General features: G+C 32.1%; 1 protein-coding gene across 2 annotated transcripts; it reads left to right on the top strand.

Annotated features, from left to right (window-relative positions):
• The first annotated feature begins 10,042 nt into the window (after positions 1-10,042).
• On the top strand, positions 10,043-11,249 carry LOC145258021 (uncharacterized). Of its 2 annotated transcripts, none has more exons than XM_080115745.1 (2): positions 10,043-10,537; positions 11,139-11,249. In XM_080115745.1, the coding sequence occupies exon 1, from the start codon at positions 10,100-10,102 to the stop codon at positions 10,520-10,522; it is 423 nt and encodes a 140-aa protein (XP_079971871.1). In that variant the 5' UTR covers positions 10,043-10,099; the 3' UTR covers positions 10,523-10,537; positions 11,139-11,249. The 2 variants fall into 2 exon arrangements, with proteins under 2 accessions (XP_079971871.1, XP_079971872.1); XM_080115746.1 differs by having other exon boundaries at positions 10,047-10,502.
• Positions 11,250-18,722: the final 7,473 nt, after the last annotated feature.

Genomic DNA, 18,722 nt, shown 5'->3' with positions numbered 1-18,722 from the left:
ACAGATATTTGTATATCACATAGCATGTTTTCTGATACAGGAGGAAATATTGGATGTTGGCAGCCTTGGTTGCAAATGTTAGAATTAGCTGCACAGTTCTTGGCAAAGTGTTTGGCTTTGTCTGATGCTGACGAGATTACCTCAGGTCCATTTATGAGAGTTGGGATAGAGCACAAGCTTCTATTCAGGATTCTGTTTGCTATTTGCCAAAACTGGTGGGAACCAAGCCGCTGCTCAGCTACTTTGGACTTGACGGACTGAGCATACAACTGTCTTGTGTTCTTTATTACTTTTTTATAGTGGTTGCTGGCAGTTCTGAAAGCGGCTTTTGTCACAGTACATCTATTACGTTGGAAGCAATAGAAAAAGTGATTTCTATGCGCAATAGCAGCAGCACATTCCAGAGAGAACCACGGCTGGCTGTTAGGTTTTAGCTGGAATTGTTTCGAGGGTATGAATCGGTCTATACCTACAATTAACCATTCTGTCAGGTCTGGTACTATAGAGGACACATCGTTTTTAAACATGAAACGCAGAGGTAGATCTGATATAAATGTGCGGAAGCTATCCCAGGCAGCCATAGAGTATCGATATACTGTACGATGGAGAGGTACATCTGGGGACTTATTACATTTAATTTTTATCTTAACTGATACAACTGAGTGGTCGAAAATCCAAGTGGAGACAGAACAGAAGCTGAACACAGTTCAGGGCAAGTTGCGAGAAAGAGGTCTAGGAGACTTGCATACTGTCCGTCAGTATCGAGAACACGGGTGGGTTCGTGAACAATCTGAGTGAGGTCATAAGCAATGGAGAAATCATGACAGAACCTCTCCTCATCATCGGTCTTGTTTAAGTGAGTTAACCATTCCACATTGTGAACATTGAAGTATCCACAGACATGAATATTAGCTGAAGGATAAACAGATAGGACGTGGTTAATTTTCTCAGATATGCTTTTAAAGATAGTAACTCCGCTGTTGTGGGGGCGATAGAGATCAAATATAAATGCAGTAGTTTGAGCAAGTGCAAACCAGAAGCACATATAGTGTAAGTTAGGATCTTCTCTGGAGATGTCCCTACCACATGGAAAGCCATCTTTTATATATGCACATATTCCATGCCCATGGCGATCTTGGGGGTCAGATTTGGAAGTTAAATTAGAGTATCCTTTAATTACGAACTCATCTAGGGAAATGGTCTGTCCAATGCCAGTTTCACTTGCTCTAAATCTCTGTTTCTGAGGTTCATCGAAGTCCTTGATTTATAGTTAATATTTCACTGCTCCTTTGATCCTTCCTTCGCTGGGTTCATTTTTTTTTCTTTAGTCGATATTCTAACTTTGACCGCTGACAGGTTTGGTCCGTCACCGCTGTCTTCGCTTATAGCGATACCGCGCCGCCGACTTCGCTGCCTCCATTTTCGCCTCTTACGACCTGTCGCTTCGAAACGCAAAGCTTCATTGACTCTTGATGATTTTTTTTCAGTCACCTCTCTCTCTATATAGTCTATCTCTCTTTCTCTATACGGCTTATCTCTCTATATATACGGTTTATTTCTCTTTGTTTTGTCTTTCTCCTCTCTTTCCCGTCTATGAACTTTCTTTTCTCTTTCCTCTTACACCCTTTGTTCACAGTATCTATGTCTCTTCCTTCTCCTCCTGCTAGCAGGCCTCCTCCTCACCCTTTTTTCTGCTTTGTTTACAAAATGTGAACAAGCAGACGATAATGGGTCTTTTTAGAAAATAACGAAGTAAATAAAATATAGGGAAAATATCTTAGTTTAAAAAACAATAAAATAATTTATTATACATTTTTATAAGTGTAGCACGATATATATATATATATATATATATATATATAAAATATATATATATATATTATTAACTGTTTGCTCATATATATATATATATATATATATTTTTATTAACTGTTTGCTCATATATATATATATATATATATATATATATATATATATATATATATATATATATATATATATATATATATATATATATACTAGCATTTCAGCCCGGCGTTGCCCGGGTGTTTAGAGGTGTATGCTGAGCGAAAAAAAAAAGAGTAAATTTTTTTTTAATTTGACCCCTATTATGACCCCTTAAAATTTATAGTTTCGGGCTCAAATCACTTTATTAAGTTAGATCCATGTTCAAGGAACCTATATCTAAAATTTCAAGTGTCTAGACCCAAAATTGTCGGGGGAGTTTGGTAGAGTTCTTAAAGGTCAAATCGTTGAAATTTGACCCCTTAACAGCCAAATTTCTGGCTGACACCCGTCACATCGATTTTCCCAAATCTCAGTACCCGGTATTTCAAATTTCGAGTCTATAGACTAAAAATTGACAGAGTTATTGCGTAGGGAAATGTACACAGACAGACAGACAGACAGACAGACAGACAGACACGTTCACTTTTATAGATATATAGATATATTCGTTCACTGTTTTGGGAAAGAATTCTAACAAAGTGTTCGATTATAAAGAAAATTTTTCAATATAAGAGCTTAATATATATATTTCCTTTTTATGCATTTATCTTTTGGATAAAGAAATATTTTTAATGACTAAAAACAAACATTCGGATTATTCTCCGATATTTCAGCAAATTTAGAACAAATTTAGGTTCTGGGTTGATTGTTTTCGTTAAATAATGACATTTGTCACAGTCTTTTTCCTTTGAATAAAATAGTTATCATTTGAGGTTTCTCCAAATATAAATTAAAATAATGACTTTGGTCCAAATTTTTTTCTAATTCTCGGATCTTTCCAAGAAAATAACTTATAAGTCGACTTCACAAAATTAAACAATTTCTCTGTCAACATTTTAATAATTCTCTGATCTCACAAAATTAAACAATTTCTCTGTCAACATTTTAATAATTCTCTGATCTCACAAAATTAAACAATTTCTCTGTCAACATTTTAATAATTCTCTGATCTCACAAAATTAAACAATTTCTCTGTCAACATTTTAATAATTCTCTGATCTCACAAAATTAAACAATTTCTCTGTCAACATTTTAATAATTCTCTGATCTCACAAAATTAAACAATTTCTCTGTCAACATTTTAATAATTCTCTGATCTCACAAAATTACCTGTCGTTAAAAGCTGTAATAAAAAAAGTGCATTCAGATGTCTTCTCGGCATTCTTATATCAAGTTATCATAAAAGGTGAATAATTAATTAGTAAATACAATTTTCACAAGAAAACTGTATTTACGGAAATGAAAAAATAGATATTGTCGAGTCAAAATCGATTTCTAATCTGACGAAAAACCTCTAAAATCAAATTGTCTACCAGAGTTAACAATTTAAAAGTTTCATGTGACTTAAATCAACCAATAAAATGATGACACGAAGGCAATTATTCTAATGTGGGCAAAAAAGATCGTCTGTTCATTATTTTCAAACGAAAAAGTTTAAATCCGTAAAAAAAAACAAAAAAAAAAAAACAATAAATTTATAAACTTTACTAAGGCTTTTATTTTAATTGATATAAAGGCTGAAACAACTTTATAACCATATTTAAATAATATTTGAAATAATATTTTGAAAACAGCTTACATTTAGCAATTCATATTACGAGAAAAATATTTATTAAATGTATAATTTTCAAAACTTATCGGGGTATTAATTGAAAATAGGTGACGTCATACAGGATGAATGGCAAAATGAATTGCCAACTTTTTAATAAGATGAAACTCATATTGTGACGTCATCTGTTTACATATATATTTATAGTGTTAAAAGTCCACGTATGATGGGGTTTTGAAGCATGAAAACGATGTTACTTTTTGTATCTAATATTTTTAAAAATTATTTTTTATATTTCAAGCGGGCCTCCGTTCTTGATCGATACTTTTTTGTGACCAAGAGCGGAGGTCCGCTTGAAATATAAAAAATAATAATATTAAATACAAAAGGTAACATCGTTTTCATGCTTCAAAACCTTTATATATATATATATATGTGTGTGTGTGTGTGTGTGTGTGTGTGTGTGTGAAAGAGAGAGAGAGAGAGAGAGAGAGAGAGAGAGAGGGGAGAGAGAGATAAAACAGAACAAACCAAGTCACATGTCTATCAACGTTTCGTCTTTATTGTATGACTTCTTCTGGATGAATGAATTAATAAATTTTAAATACCAGTACAATATTTGAAAATATATTTGTTGTAATGAAAAGTCTGACTTTTTTCTAGTTCAGAAGGAAAAAATCGTTCGAATTAAAAAAGAACAGAAGTTATAGCGTTGTCAAAGAGATTAAGATTTTTTAACGTCATATAGCCGTTAATATATTTAAAAATACATGATGCAATTTATATTTTTTGGAATAAATATGGCCGTTATAAAATCAAATGTGGATGTGTCACTAAAATGAAATGATTGTATTTTTATTATATAATGTATTGACTTATTATATGTATTAATTATTATAGGCGGTGTTTTCTATAGTGTGAGAGAGTTAACCTGTGCTTAAAATTAAATTATTAATGGCGATAAATTATAGAAACCTCCACGTTGTTTAATTGTGCTTGAATTTGCGATAAGGGATGATTAAAGAAGCCTCCGTCGCGGCTCATTGGAAATAAATTTTACTATTGTTACTTGTTTGAAGTCAAAAGTATAATTATGCTTTAATAAATAAGAGAATAATGCACCCAGAGAATTGCTTATATCATTGATGTTCATTGAGCCTTTTTTATAAACTACGTTGCGTTTCACCAATGCATATATGATATCAATTTTGGCAGGGAACAGGGTATCTTTATCCCGTCAGAATACTATTTCCATTATTCATACACACACACACACACACACACACACACACACACACACACACACACACACACACACACACACACACACACACACATACAAGCGATGTTCATGAACGTTTCATCTTTATTTCAAGCCTTCCTTGTAATGATGACTTTTTCTTCAATTGAATCATCCCGATGAAGTTTGGAAATAAAGAAAGTGTAACCATGCTGATGACGGGTGATACCCAGAAACACGTGTACAAATTTTGTATATAAAAATATTTTAAAAATATTTAAATAAAATAAATATTTTAGTATTTATTAATTAAAAAATAATTAAAAAAATAACTAAAAAATACGTCCCGTTAAAACAATGAGTAACGCAAAACAAAACTAAGAGGCGCTAACCATACATCGCTTAGGAAGCGAAAGTTAAATACAAATTCGCTAACAAAATACGACAGGTTCTTATATATATATATATATATACTAGCTGTACCCGGCCACGCGTTGCTGTGGCTCAGTTTGTTAAAATGGAACACATTCCTCAAGAAAAATTGCATTTTGTTCGTTTATGTACTTTTATTATTTTTTGCAATTTTTTTAATCAATAAAAGTTGTTATTTTTTTCCCCCAAAAAAAGATTAATTTTTTTACCATAAATTGTTAGGTGAAAGTTTTTTTTCAGGAAAACTTTCACTTTTAAAAAAAAAAAGAAATTTGGCAGTAAACGTTTTTCTTTGAAAACAGAATTTTTATTATAAAAAGAACAGATGAATGCTTTTCATGAACACTGTAAATAGTTATGTGAATGTAGAGAAAAGTTTGATTCTTTTTTTCAAGAGAATGTACAAATTATTTCTTTTTTTTAATAGATGTTCAGAAAATAAACAGAAAAATACTTCCATCATTAATTATGCAGAAAAATGAATAAAATGTTGATTTAGTGTTTCAACATTATGCTTATAAATTACGATAAAACTTGCTGAGTATGTGCTGTTTTACGGTTGTTTAAAAATGGAACGGAAACTTAAATTTCGCTCCGTTTTAATCTTTCTTAATTTTTTAATTGTGCCCCCCAAACGAATATAATCAAAACAGTAACATTCAACAATTGTACTTTATGTATATAAAACGCAAAATATTAAAAAAAGTTAATAACGAAAGGGAAATAACTCCATTTTTAAACGAAAAAGTCAGTTTGGTATATCTTTTTGTTATTTTTTACATAAGTCCAACTTACCATTCACATTGGAAATGTCGACATTTATAGATTGTCAGGTACGTTTACAACGAATAAACACTCCAATCTAGTAGATGTATCAGAGTTTTTATAGGAATTTTTGACACCCCTATCACGAAACTGCGAATAAAATATAAAAAACTCGTAATTTCTCTTTTAAAAGTGGGTTATTTATTTTCTTTATGGATTATACTTCCAAAATAAACTATTAAAGTTTTTTTAAAAGTAAGAGAAATATTTTTTTTATGTTTTAAAAAACAGTAATGAATTTGACGAAATCAATCTTTTTCAATTTTTAAACTTTAAAAATCTATAAAATTTTTTCTATTGATTCTATTTTTACGATATTTTCAGGATCAATGTGAAATTTTATGCTCTTTCCAATAAATCGAATATAATATTTTAGACAAACGTTTTTTTTTTCAAATTCACCCCCCCATTTTCAAGTGTCTATTAAAAAGTAAATAATTAATTTACACACCAAAGTTTTATATATCACAAATTGAAGAGAAAAGGTCAATAAATAATATATTAAAATTTAAAACAAAAAAGTATTGTTTTTTAGAAATTTACCTGTAAAGTTCGAAGTTTTTTTTAAACCAGGATGTTTGTTTTTTCTTTTGTTTTTTTTTAATGAAACCTTGGTCCTTGCTCCTTTAATTGAAAAAAAAAAATTAGGCTTGAATTGCATTTTTAGAGAAGTTATAAGCTTGGAAAGACAGGGGGTCGAATAATTCACGCCTCCCATTTTGAAATGTCTATTAAAAAGTAAATAATTGATTTATGTACCAAAGTGTTATATATCACAAATTGAAGACAAAAGGTCAAAAATAATATATTCAAATTTTAAACAAAAAAGTAGTGTTTTTAGAAATTTACCTGTAAAGTCCGAAGTTTAAAACCTTTAAAAAAAAACAGGTTTTTTTTAATGAAACCTTGGTTCTTGCTCCTTTAATTGAAAAAACAAATTAGGGCTTGAATTACATTTTTCGAGGAGTTACAAGCTTGGAAAGACGGGTGGAATTATTTACTATTTTTCACGAAATTTCTGACACACCTACCAATCTACCCATGTTAGAACGGTTTTCGGAATAGACACCCCTAACCTTGCCAGCATACCCGAAAAGCTATAAAAGTTGACGTGTCGAATGTGAACGATGAGTTGGACGTAATGTAAAAATGTACCAAATTTAAAAGGGAACGAAATTCAAATTTCCGTTCCATTTTTACAACAACCGTAAAGCAGAGCATTCTATGCAAATTTTACATAACTTACTTTATTAATGCTATTTTTTTTAAGCAAAAAAAATATTTAGGTTTGGCTATAAATTCCTAAACTCATTTCACCCTAAATAATTTAGGTGACTGAAATAGGAATCTACTTGAATCTTTAATTTCCTGAATGCGAGAAATTCATTTTTCTTCGAGTTATATCGAATTCATTAATACGGACTTTAGGGGCTTTTTTCGGAATGTTCCTGCAAAAATTATTTTTTATTGTTACAAATTACGATGCTTTATTTATATAAAAAAAGCAAAAATAAATTCTTGCGTTTTTTATTTACTACTGAAAACCATAACGTTAGTAAAGGTATTTTTTGTTTAAGCAAAATAAAACATTTTCACTAAGAGTTAAGTAAAAATAATTCGTTCATTATATTCTGCGATCATTATTTGAAAAATACTGCAATTTTCATTAAAATTGGTTAATTTCCTGATTTTTGGTGAATTTTTAAGTAAAGGGAGGGGTCAAAATTTTCATACACTTTAAGCGTCAGCATTCATTTTGTCTGTACCTACCATTTTTCGATGAATATTTGATAGGAAAGCGACCACATGTGGTTAATTTAAATCAAATTTCAATCACATGGTTACATTGTCAATAATCATGTGAAAAATTTACCGATATTGTAAACACATTCTGTTTACATTAAGCCTGCAGTGCTGAGACCAAAATACCCTTTTAGTGATGCAGTGTTGGCAACTGAGATTTAAAAAAAACGCGAGATCAGGAGAAAGAAATGTCCAGAAAATCGCTAAATTTTTAACTTTTATCGTCTGAAATTTTCAAAAATCGCTAACCCCCCCCCAAAAAACTCCATATTTTAACTTCCTACAATAAAAAATCATAAATATAGTATATTCAATATATAAAATGTTCCGTGTTTTCTCACTATATGTTTCTGGAATTATATTGAAGCGGTTAGCTCCCCAGAAGTGTTATATATTTCATAAGTTAGTTTTACCTGTTTTTTTTTTCAAAGAGGGTATTTTGTTTTGCAAGAAACAAGTCATAAACTCAAACTTTTTATAATAAAAGTTAAATTGAAATATACTGCAAATTAAACATCACAATAATGGTGCAACATATTTTGAAATTAGAAAAATAAAAAACAAAAAAACTTTGTTTTATCATGTTAAAAGTATTTAGGTTGGTAGATAATTAAATTCTACTGTATTGGTATAAGTTTTTTTTTTTGCTGTTGTTTCTTGCTTTTTACAATTTTCGACTAAATACTTCTAAATTAAGCGGGGTTGCTTAGATCGTATTTTAAATTAAACTTCGGAGGTTGGAATGCCCCCCCCCCACCTAAAATGTACTTGGAAAAATCGATTTTATAGCGAGATTTAAGAAGGGTTAGCCGAAAAACAGGTGAAAAACAAAACAAACAATCAATAAATAATTGTTACCAAAGGCAATAAATGCTACTTATTTTTACTTACATGAATGAGTTTATTTTATGCTTTAAATTATTTTCAAGCGCTTTTCTTTATTTTTTAATCTAAAATTGCGGGTGTGTGGGTGCGAAATATCTCCAGATTTTCTAGAATTCCCCGCCAGATTGCAAACGAAATCTCCAGATCTAGCAGGAAAACCGCTTGGAAACACTAGTCACGTGACAGGAAACGGTAATAAATAATTGTCCCTAAATAAAAAAAAATGGCCTATCGGTACAAAGAAAACCACCTATTTATCATAGAAAAATTAAGTATAATGTTTTAATTAAAAAGAAATATATAAAAACACACATGGATATAGTAAACATATTATACCAAAACGTGGAAGCCATCCGTCCAGTGGTTTTTTAGACTATTAATTGCGAACGAACCAAGAGTTACATATATATATATATATATATATATATATATATATATATATATATATATATATATATATATATATATATATATATATATAGGGGATTAGATCAACAGTCTAAAGAGCAGAGTGTATTTTATTGTATTAGTAAATGCATTAATACAATTAAAATAAAGTAAAAGAAACAGTGTTCGTTGTAATGTAAATATATAATAAGCTCGATAGGCATAGATATCCTAGAGCTATTTTAATATCGAATAAAATGATTGATAATTTATAATTAAAATTAAAAATTAAAAATCGGTTTCACAAGGAAGAACAAACAAAATCAATAAATTGTACGATCGTTTCGGAAACGATGTTTTTATTGAGACAGACAATAAGTCTTGGATAATAATTTTATCATTTGATTTTATAAAACAAAGTCTCCTCATCAGCAAAAGGAGTGGGTGGTGTTTTAAAGGCACCAAAAATAAAACTAGCATTTTTAACTAAGGCAAATATATCTTTTAATCGTCCGCCTTTAAAGCCCGTATCATCTTCAATGCATTCATTGTGATGTAAAATGTAGTTTACATGTAACATCCCAATGGATGACTTTGTTTTATAAAATCAAATGATAAAATTATTGCCAAAGACTTATTGTCTGTCTCAATAAAAACATCGTTTCCAAAACGATCGTACAATTTATCGATTTTGTTTGTTCTTCCTTGTGAAACCGATTTTTAATTTTTAATTTTAATTATAAATTATCAATCATTTTACTCAATATATATATATATATATATATATATATATATATATATATAATTATTTTACTAATATAAAAACCTTTTATACGTTGTTTCCTAATCTCCCATTTTTCCAAATTCTCTCCCTTTGTCATCACTCTTAGTTCGCCTCTTACTACTACGTTTCTTATCATTCGTTCTTTACTTACGTCATTCACTTTTTCTAAAATGTTTTAGCGGTCGCCATGTCGACCGACAAAGATCTGAAGAAAATAGAAGCCGGTCAACAAATGCTTACACGCCGTCGAACCAACCTCCTTGACAAGACGCGCAAACCGAAAGAAAGCAGCGCCTTGCGGCTAAACGATTCGGACACAAGTAAGACAACCAAACCCGCTAAACGCACATGGCGGAACGACATGAAAATATTGTTCGACCATTACGAGTACCAATGCTCTTCATCATATCGGCACCCTGCTCGTCAATCCGAGGATCCGGACCGGAATGATGTATTCGTTGATGGCAACGAGACCATGGACGACAGAGTGAATTGGCGAGAGAGACGATCTTGTAACCTTTCTCGAGGCTCAGCATTCACAGATCCTCAAACGCAAAAAAAGATGAAAGCAATCGCAAAAGAGGAGGAAGGCACGTCTGTACTCTCATAACAAAATTTACCTCATGTAACTATGCGAGTTTGCTGAGATCAGATTCAGCGTGTCGAAATGTTTCGCTGCAGAAAAATAGTTACGTCTAAAATGTACAGTCACTATTAGACTTTTGGTGGCTAAAATCGGTATTAGACCTTTAGAAGCTAATATCAATATTAGACGGTTAGAGGCTAATATGAGTAATAAACATTTAGGGGCTAAAATCAGTATTAGAGGTTTCGAGGCTAATAGTAATATACGTTTAGGGGCTAAAATCAGTACCGAACGTTTGGAGGCTAAATTAGTATTAGGCCTGTGTAGTCGGGAATCAGACTTTTAAATGTAAAAATAAATTTAAATCTCACCATAAAAAACATCGATTTAAAATTATAGAAAGGTTTAGGGATTATTGAATATTATGAGGATTCGCATGAAGCTTTTTCTCAACTACGTTTCATAAATAGTCCAAAAGATTAAGATCTGGAGAGCTAGCAGGTCTAATGTTAGGGCCATGTGACCATAAAAATGTTAAAACCTTTTAAGAAGTGGATTACTTCTGATTAAATGTTTTTTTTTCCATTTTCTGACGTGAAATGATTTTAAATTAAAGTCTGATGTTTTTATTGCGTTTCAGATTGTTCTCTCGGTTAGATGGTATTCTTTCACAATCGATCTCGTGGATCTTCTCGAATTACCACAAACGGTGTGCTTTATCTGCTGAATAAAATCATATATACTAATGCTATCAGTGTATCTTCAGTGTCTTTTCAGTTTTGATAATGATGGAACTTTTCCATCTTATAACTTTAACTCTTTGTGACTTAGAGTTTTTTTTCAATTTTTAAATTGCTAGATTCATTTTATAGAATCACGATAACTCAATATACAGCAACCACTCGACACAGTTTAACAAATTTTCAGCGGTGAAAATGAATAATATTGTTATTAGAGCTAAATTTGCGACGGTTAGAATTTAAAAATTTTGTCTTTTCTTTATTAATTTTTGTCTTTTTTTTTAATCAATTTTAAAAATATTTATTTATAATACAATCTGTACTGTTACATAAAGTTGTGTGTGTGAGTTCCTTCCTCATAGGTTCCGAAACGGCAGAGCCTATCTTTTGAAAATTAAAACACAAAGGTAATGTATATTACCGGCAGTGTTTTAAGATATATTGATTGAAAAATCCTTACATCATTGGATTTTCAAGAGTTTTCCATTACTTTTTCTAATTTGTGTGATTTTAAAACAGATGTTTCATGCATAATTTTGCATAAAAAATATTTTTGCCCAAATTTGTTATGATATTTCGAACTCTCGCCATATTGGATCTTTGTTCCAAAAAAACAAAAAACAAAAAACAAAACAAAAAACAAACCAACAAAAAAAAAAACAAAAAAAAAAACGGCGTTTTAAACAACGGTGTTGCTAAAAACTTTTAGTTCAACAGACGTGATGATATTTAATTCGAATAAATGTAGTGCGGTGTTTATAAATTGATTTAGTTAAATAGTTATATAGAAGCAATGTTTGTAGTTATATTTCATATAATATCAGAGTGGAGGAGTTGCACAGGAGTAAAATACGCTTCAATATACAGTGAATAGTTCTTCAAATATTTAAGTATATCTCTTCATGGGACAACACTTAAAAATGATTTTTGACACACTGAAAATTAATCTGTCTGCAGAGTTAATTTATTTTCCCCTCAAAATAACTAAAAATATAGCCATTAAAAGCTAAATCCCTGGCAACAAAAGTGAGTACATCCCTTACGAAAAGTTGTAAATATTTACATACAACATGTCAACTCTAAATATTTTGTGTGGTCACTATCATTATGCAAAACTGCCTTTACTTTCATGGCTTCACGTGTAGCCACTGGAATGCTCTTCCACTCTTCAATTACGATGCCACAGAGCTGGCAGATATCTAAGACTTTGCGCACCTTCACTTTCTGCTTGAGAATGCCCCAAAGATGTTCTGTTGGGTTCAAGTCTGGAGACATGCTTGGCCAGTCCATCACCTTTACCCTCAGCCTCTTCAGTAAAGCAGCGTTTGTCTTGGATGTGTGTTTTGGATCATTGTCATGCTGGAACATTGCTCTGCAACCACGTTTCTGGAGGAAGGGGATCATGCTCTGCTGCATTATTTTACAGTACATGTAAGAGTTCATGTTTCCCTCAATGAAATGTAACTCTCCAAAACCTGCAGCACTCACTGTAGGCATGACCCACTTATCTTTGTACTCCTAAATTGGTGTGCATGGCTGTCACTCCAGAAGAAAGCCTCTTCTGAAGGCAATGCACAAGAAAGCCCGCAAACAGTTTGCTGAAGACATGTCAACAAAGCCCATAGATTACTGGAACCATGTCCTATGGTCTGATGAGACTAAAACTAAATTCAATTTGTTTGGTTCTGATGGCTTTAAGCATGTGTGGCGGCGACCAGGTGAGAAGTACAAAGATAAGTGTGTCATGCATACAGTCTGCCTATATAGACAGGATGACAACCAGCTTAACCTATTTTCATGAAATTCAGAAACATGGATACTAGACACTAAAGAGAGTGTAATGAGTTATGGTTGATTTATTTTGGGTGGAGGGCAAATAAATGTGCCTATGACAGAAAACAACAGGAAAAATTTCTATAAAATTTCAAACATGGCAAAAGTATCTATGATTTCCATTATTCAGAAGTATATATGATTTATTTCAAATGGGAATTGCGTTCGCACCAGACAACTCAATTTTATTTTATTCGTAAATCTTTAGACAGACTCGTAGAATCGTAAGTATACTCTAAATTACCTCGGATGCTTGCATAAGTATATTTCAAAGAAGGAATAATAGTATTGTTTAGTTGGCATTCGTCTTTGACAACTTTCTTTTCGTTATTTAAAATTACAAAAATTAAGAAATAATAATGGAAATGGTCATATGGGGTTCAAGACTTAAAAGAAGAGTACAAAAATTTTGTCATTCAATCATGGGAAATTCGGGATGTGCCTCGAATGGTTCAAAATATCATTGTCTCAGTTAATATTACGCAATTCTTGGAGTAACTAAACATCATAAAATGTAATCTATAAAAATAAAAAAAAGTATATATAACTTTATAGGTTGGAACGTAGGGATTCTCCTACAACCAAAAGCTGGATCTTCTTGCTAGTGTACACACACACACACACACGCACACACACACACACACACACATACACACACACATATTTTTTACATAGGCGGCACCACTTATCAAGGCCGAGAGGCCACTCAAGGATAAGGGTTAAAAAGTGTACAGTAGTGAAAAGGACAATATAGTAATCAATACTAATGGAAATTCGGTAAATTTGTTAACTTAAGTGGCACGGCTCGTCAGAAAATTGTTTACTTTGGTACTTTGGACTTGAAGACAATCATATTGTAGTCAGCTGGAAAGCAGGAAAACGGAAGACAATTCCATAGACGTGCAGTTCTAAGAAAGAAGCTTTTTTCATGGAATCTACGTTTAGGTTTAGGCACAGATAAAGAATGGGGGGAATTATTGATAGTGTTTTCAGCTAGACGTGTGTTTCTTGTAAAAGTTTGACGAGAGGGGACCATAGATTGAAGCTCAGTCGAACACTTTCCATGAAAATAACGATAAAGCAGAGACAAACTTGCAACATCTCTTCTGTGAGATAGAGGTTGCAGCGAAGAGAAAAGGACATCTCCTACGAGGCTACGAAGTCTATTTTAAACTCTATCAAGGCAGGACAAGTCCTTTCTAGCAGCTCCTGCCCAGATGTGGCAACAGTATTCCCTCCTTGGACGTACTTGCCTCTTATATAGATAGAGAATTGCATAAGCATTGAGATATCTACTGGATCGATAGAAGGATCCGACCATTTTTCTAGCGGCCTTGGCAACATATTTGATGTACGTATTCCATTTAAGATCAGGAATAAAGGTCAAGCCCAGAAGCTTGTCAAAACTTGAGGCCTCCCCAAGACGAGAGCCATTCATTTTAATTGATGACAGATTGGGATCAGAACGTTGATGATGTAAAGATAAAAGCTTGGTTTTAGATACATTAAAAATAACCAGCCACTCCTTTCCCCATTGTACAACGTGATCAAGATCAGAGGAGAGAGAATCGGAGAGTACTTGGTCGTTTACTGTCTTAGATGTGCTACCATAGATGATAGTGTCATCAGCATAAATGTCTACAAATGATGTAAGGATGTGATTTGGAAGATCATTAATGTAGATCAGGAAAAGAGTTGGGCCCAGGATGGACCCTTGAGGGACTCCAGCATTAATACTGTTGTTATGTTGTTGTATCATAAAGGGTATCGTGTGTGATCGTCTAGTGGTCAGTCTATTAAATGATATTTTCATATGCCGTTGTGTGTGCGTGTGTGTGTGTGTGGTACATGTATTTTCGGACATACCTTCTTGCGTGTTGGATGTTGGTCTATCTGGATTCATCTCGTGTCTTGGAGGGAGACTAGTACCTGTTGGACGAAGATTCAATCACTCCAAAACGATGAATTGGTTTTATAGTTTATTCACTTTCCAGATGTCTCACAGAAGGATGGAAAGTAAATCTCTAGTTTGCTTGGTTTCTCTTGGTCTTATTTCTACACTCGTCAGCGCCCCCTCCCCCAGTGAAGGGGAGGAGATGTCTGTGAAGCCGCCCGTCGCCTTCTAAGTCGAAACCAAATCTCCTCGATTCAGTTAACCTGATCACGTGACTCACACGCAATCCGATCAGCTGATCCTGACTTCCGGTCAACGTGCCTACAATATAATTTACCCCCCCTCTCTCTCTCTTTCTCGATTCATTCTCTAACATTCCTTCTATACTTATTTGCGAAAAAATGTTTACGGACTTAAAAAAATACAAAAAGCAATTATTAAAAAAGAAAATCTCTCTATTGGCTTTATCACGTCTGTAAAAACTTCTCAAAAATATCCACTTACGTAATTGCTATTTTTGTCCCACTGTAAAATTCTAATTTATTCTAGGCCAAACATCTTATCAGTATCATCTTATTTTTCCTAAATCATTTCAATTCTAATGTATATACCTAATAATGACTACGCGTCCGGAGAAAAATCCCACGAAAAAAAAAAAAAAAAAAATGAAACGAAAAAAATTCTACAACTATTTCGAAAATAGAATAAATATCGACTGAACCTTTGACTCTTCCAAAACTTAAGAACTAGTTGACCCTTATTCATAACTCAGTAGTGTGCCGTTTTTTTTAATTATTTCTTACTGCTTAAATCTTATTTCTTTCTCTTTTTCCCAATTTTATTATTATTATTTCTATCATTATTAATTAATTAACAACATATTTTTACTTTTAAATTAATCATTATTTCAATAAACCCCACAAGGCAAAGATTCACTCCTCCATTCTGCGAAAAACAATACATGTCAAAGAACAAGAAAACTCTGCACAATCCGATTCTAGAAATATCAATTATGTAAAAAATAAAAATAAAAATTCTTATAAGCATTCACAAAGTCTCATCTCACCAATAATAAAACTCCAAATAACAAAGCACAATTTCGTGGAAACCCAATTTTGTCCACGTAAACAAATCCTGAGTCGGTTACATCACCTTTACCATTTCATAAAACAGTTTACATCGATTTACATACAATGAATAACATTTTTCAACACCAGAAAAAAATTCCTAAGAAAAAAACCGTACAATTAGAGAAAAAGAAATTCACATTCGCAGAACCTGTCCATTGTTTCTTCACAAAAAAGTACACATTGTTTTTCCTAAAAGTACACTGAGTTTTACAATTAAAATTTGCAACACTTATGTAACATTCTAATTCATAACAAATATTTTTGATTGACGTGTTTCTCTTTCAATGCGACAGGAAATTTCACCCACACTGTAACTAAAGTTCATATGTTCTATTCTCTTCTTTTTCTTTTTTTTCTTTCTGTTTTACACATTGGCTGTATTAATATTTTTTTCTTTCTTCTGTGTTTTCAATTTTCATATTCAAAATCAACAATTCGTTATGTGTATGTCGATCGAGCTATCGTTTTTTCTTATTTCTTCTATTTATTTTTCCTTTTCGTTATTTTCTTTTCTTTTTTTTAATTTAGCCTATAAATCTATCTATATATAATTTTAATGTGTCTATTTTTCTACAGATTAATTCCTATTTATTTTTTTCCCGTTGTCTATATATTTTTTTCACTATGGTAACCTCCAAGTTCGATCTTTTCTTTAATTTTCTTTATCTTTTCATCTTTATGTCTAGTGTACAATATTATTTTTTTTCGTTGTGTCTATATATTTTTTCACTATGGTAACCCTCAGTTCGATTTTTTCCACGCCCTTGTATGAGCGCCCTGGTACACGAAGGGCACCAAAATTATGTATTTGTTGTGTTGTTGTATCATAAAGGGGATCGTGTGTGATCGTCTAGTGGTCAGTCTATTAAATGATATGTTCATAAGCCGTTGTGTGCGTGTGTGTGTCTAGAAGTGTAAGCCATGTTTAGTTTCAGGACAGTTTCCGATGGTTCGTTGTTACACACAAGTCCTGAGAGGTCACTTGTTTGCAGTAGACAGTTCCACAGAGAAAAATATTCTTGCCGTGTCGAGACGGAAAAAACATGTGAAATTGCTACAGAAAAGGTTTAATATTTATGGAGCAATTCTGGTTTCTGATTGGTTGGTAGCAGAACGTGAATTAATTCCTAGCAGCATCGTTCATAAATAGAATTGCCCGACTGTGTGGAATCATACCCCATTATGGATAAAAAATATCGTAACATCCCTCCTATTCTTTTATAATGGGGAAGTCCCTTGTGTTTGTTCTACTCAAAAATAAACATATACATATATTTATATATTCAATTATACATAACAAAAATTAGAAATCATTTGGATCTTAAAATTTTAGCATGTAAAAACACGCCATTTTTAATTGTGTTCAAATGTCAAAACAGATATATGTGTACAGAGAAGAGAAATAAAAGAAATGGAAGGTATTTTAACCTTAAAAAGGGGTGGGTATGTGAAAAAGAAGCCATTTCTTAAATTTGATTATGCAGTTTTGTAAAAAAAAAGAAAAAAAAAAAACGCATACATATAAATATACATAAAAATAAACATACATGCAATATGTACCCGTTTAAAGAGTTTTTTGTTTTGTTTTGTTTTGTGTCGTGTGTCTTTTTTTTTTTTAAATTAATACAATGCAAAAAATAAATAAAAGTCAATTATAATTTCTGCGCGCCTTAAAATAAGCCTGCAAAAAGTATTTTGTCGAAAAGGAAAATTACAAAGAGGGTTTTAAAAAAATGACTTAATTTTTTTTTATTTCAGCAAAAGTATTAGTTACGCATTAGTAGGTTAAAGTGTTAATATAAATAAAATGGATACAGTTTAATGTCTTGTTCACGACTATTTTTTTTTGATATATAGAAATTTATATAGATACAGGGTCGTGAAAAAAATATATTCAGTCGAATCTCCAAACAAGTTTGGAGAAAAAACGCTTTAACTTTATTCTTGTTGCGGGTTTCGTGAATACATCAGCGATACTTTGTTCTGATGATATGTAATTACAAAATAATGGATTCCTTTTTCACCTCGTTTTTTATGAAATGGTATTTTATATCTATATGCTTAGATCTCTGGTTAATTATCGTGTTCTGTGCTAAGACTATACTGGCTTGATTATCACAATTAATTACTACGGGGCTTTAAGTTAATTCTAGCTCTAAAACAGTCTTTAGGATATTTTTAATGTAGAGTGCTTCCTGGGTCGTATGTGTGATCGCGATAAATTCTGCTTCACACGTAGAGAGAGATACAATCTGTTGCTTTTTAGATTTTCATGAAATAATAGGCCCATTTTCTGAGATTCTGAAACAATATCCAGATATACAGAAGAGACGTTGCGAGCTTATCCTAGTTTTATCGTTATTTCCATGGCAAGAGCTCGTCTGAAATCCAATCTCTGGTCCCCCCTCGCCAATCTTTCACGGAAAACACCCGTCTAGCTGAATCCACTGTGAAAAATTTCCCCCACTCTTTATCTGTGCCTAAATCAAAACTTGGATTCCATGAACAAAGTTTCTTTCTTAGAAGTGCACGCATGTGGAACTCTGTTCCGTCTGCCTGCTTCCCACCTGACTACAACTTGGATGTCTTCAAGTCCAACGTTAACAAATTCCTAATGAACCGCCCCC

This window comes from Euprymna scolopes, chromosome 33, assembly GCF_053919585.1.
Source record: "Euprymna scolopes isolate OS-2025 chromosome 33, ASM5391958v1, whole genome shotgun sequence".
Classification (NCBI taxonomy): domain Eukaryota; kingdom Metazoa; phylum Mollusca; class Cephalopoda; order Sepiida; family Sepiolidae; genus Euprymna; species Euprymna scolopes.
Note: the sequence above shows the minus strand (reverse complement) of the source record. Positions and strands in the feature narration are given on the sequence as shown.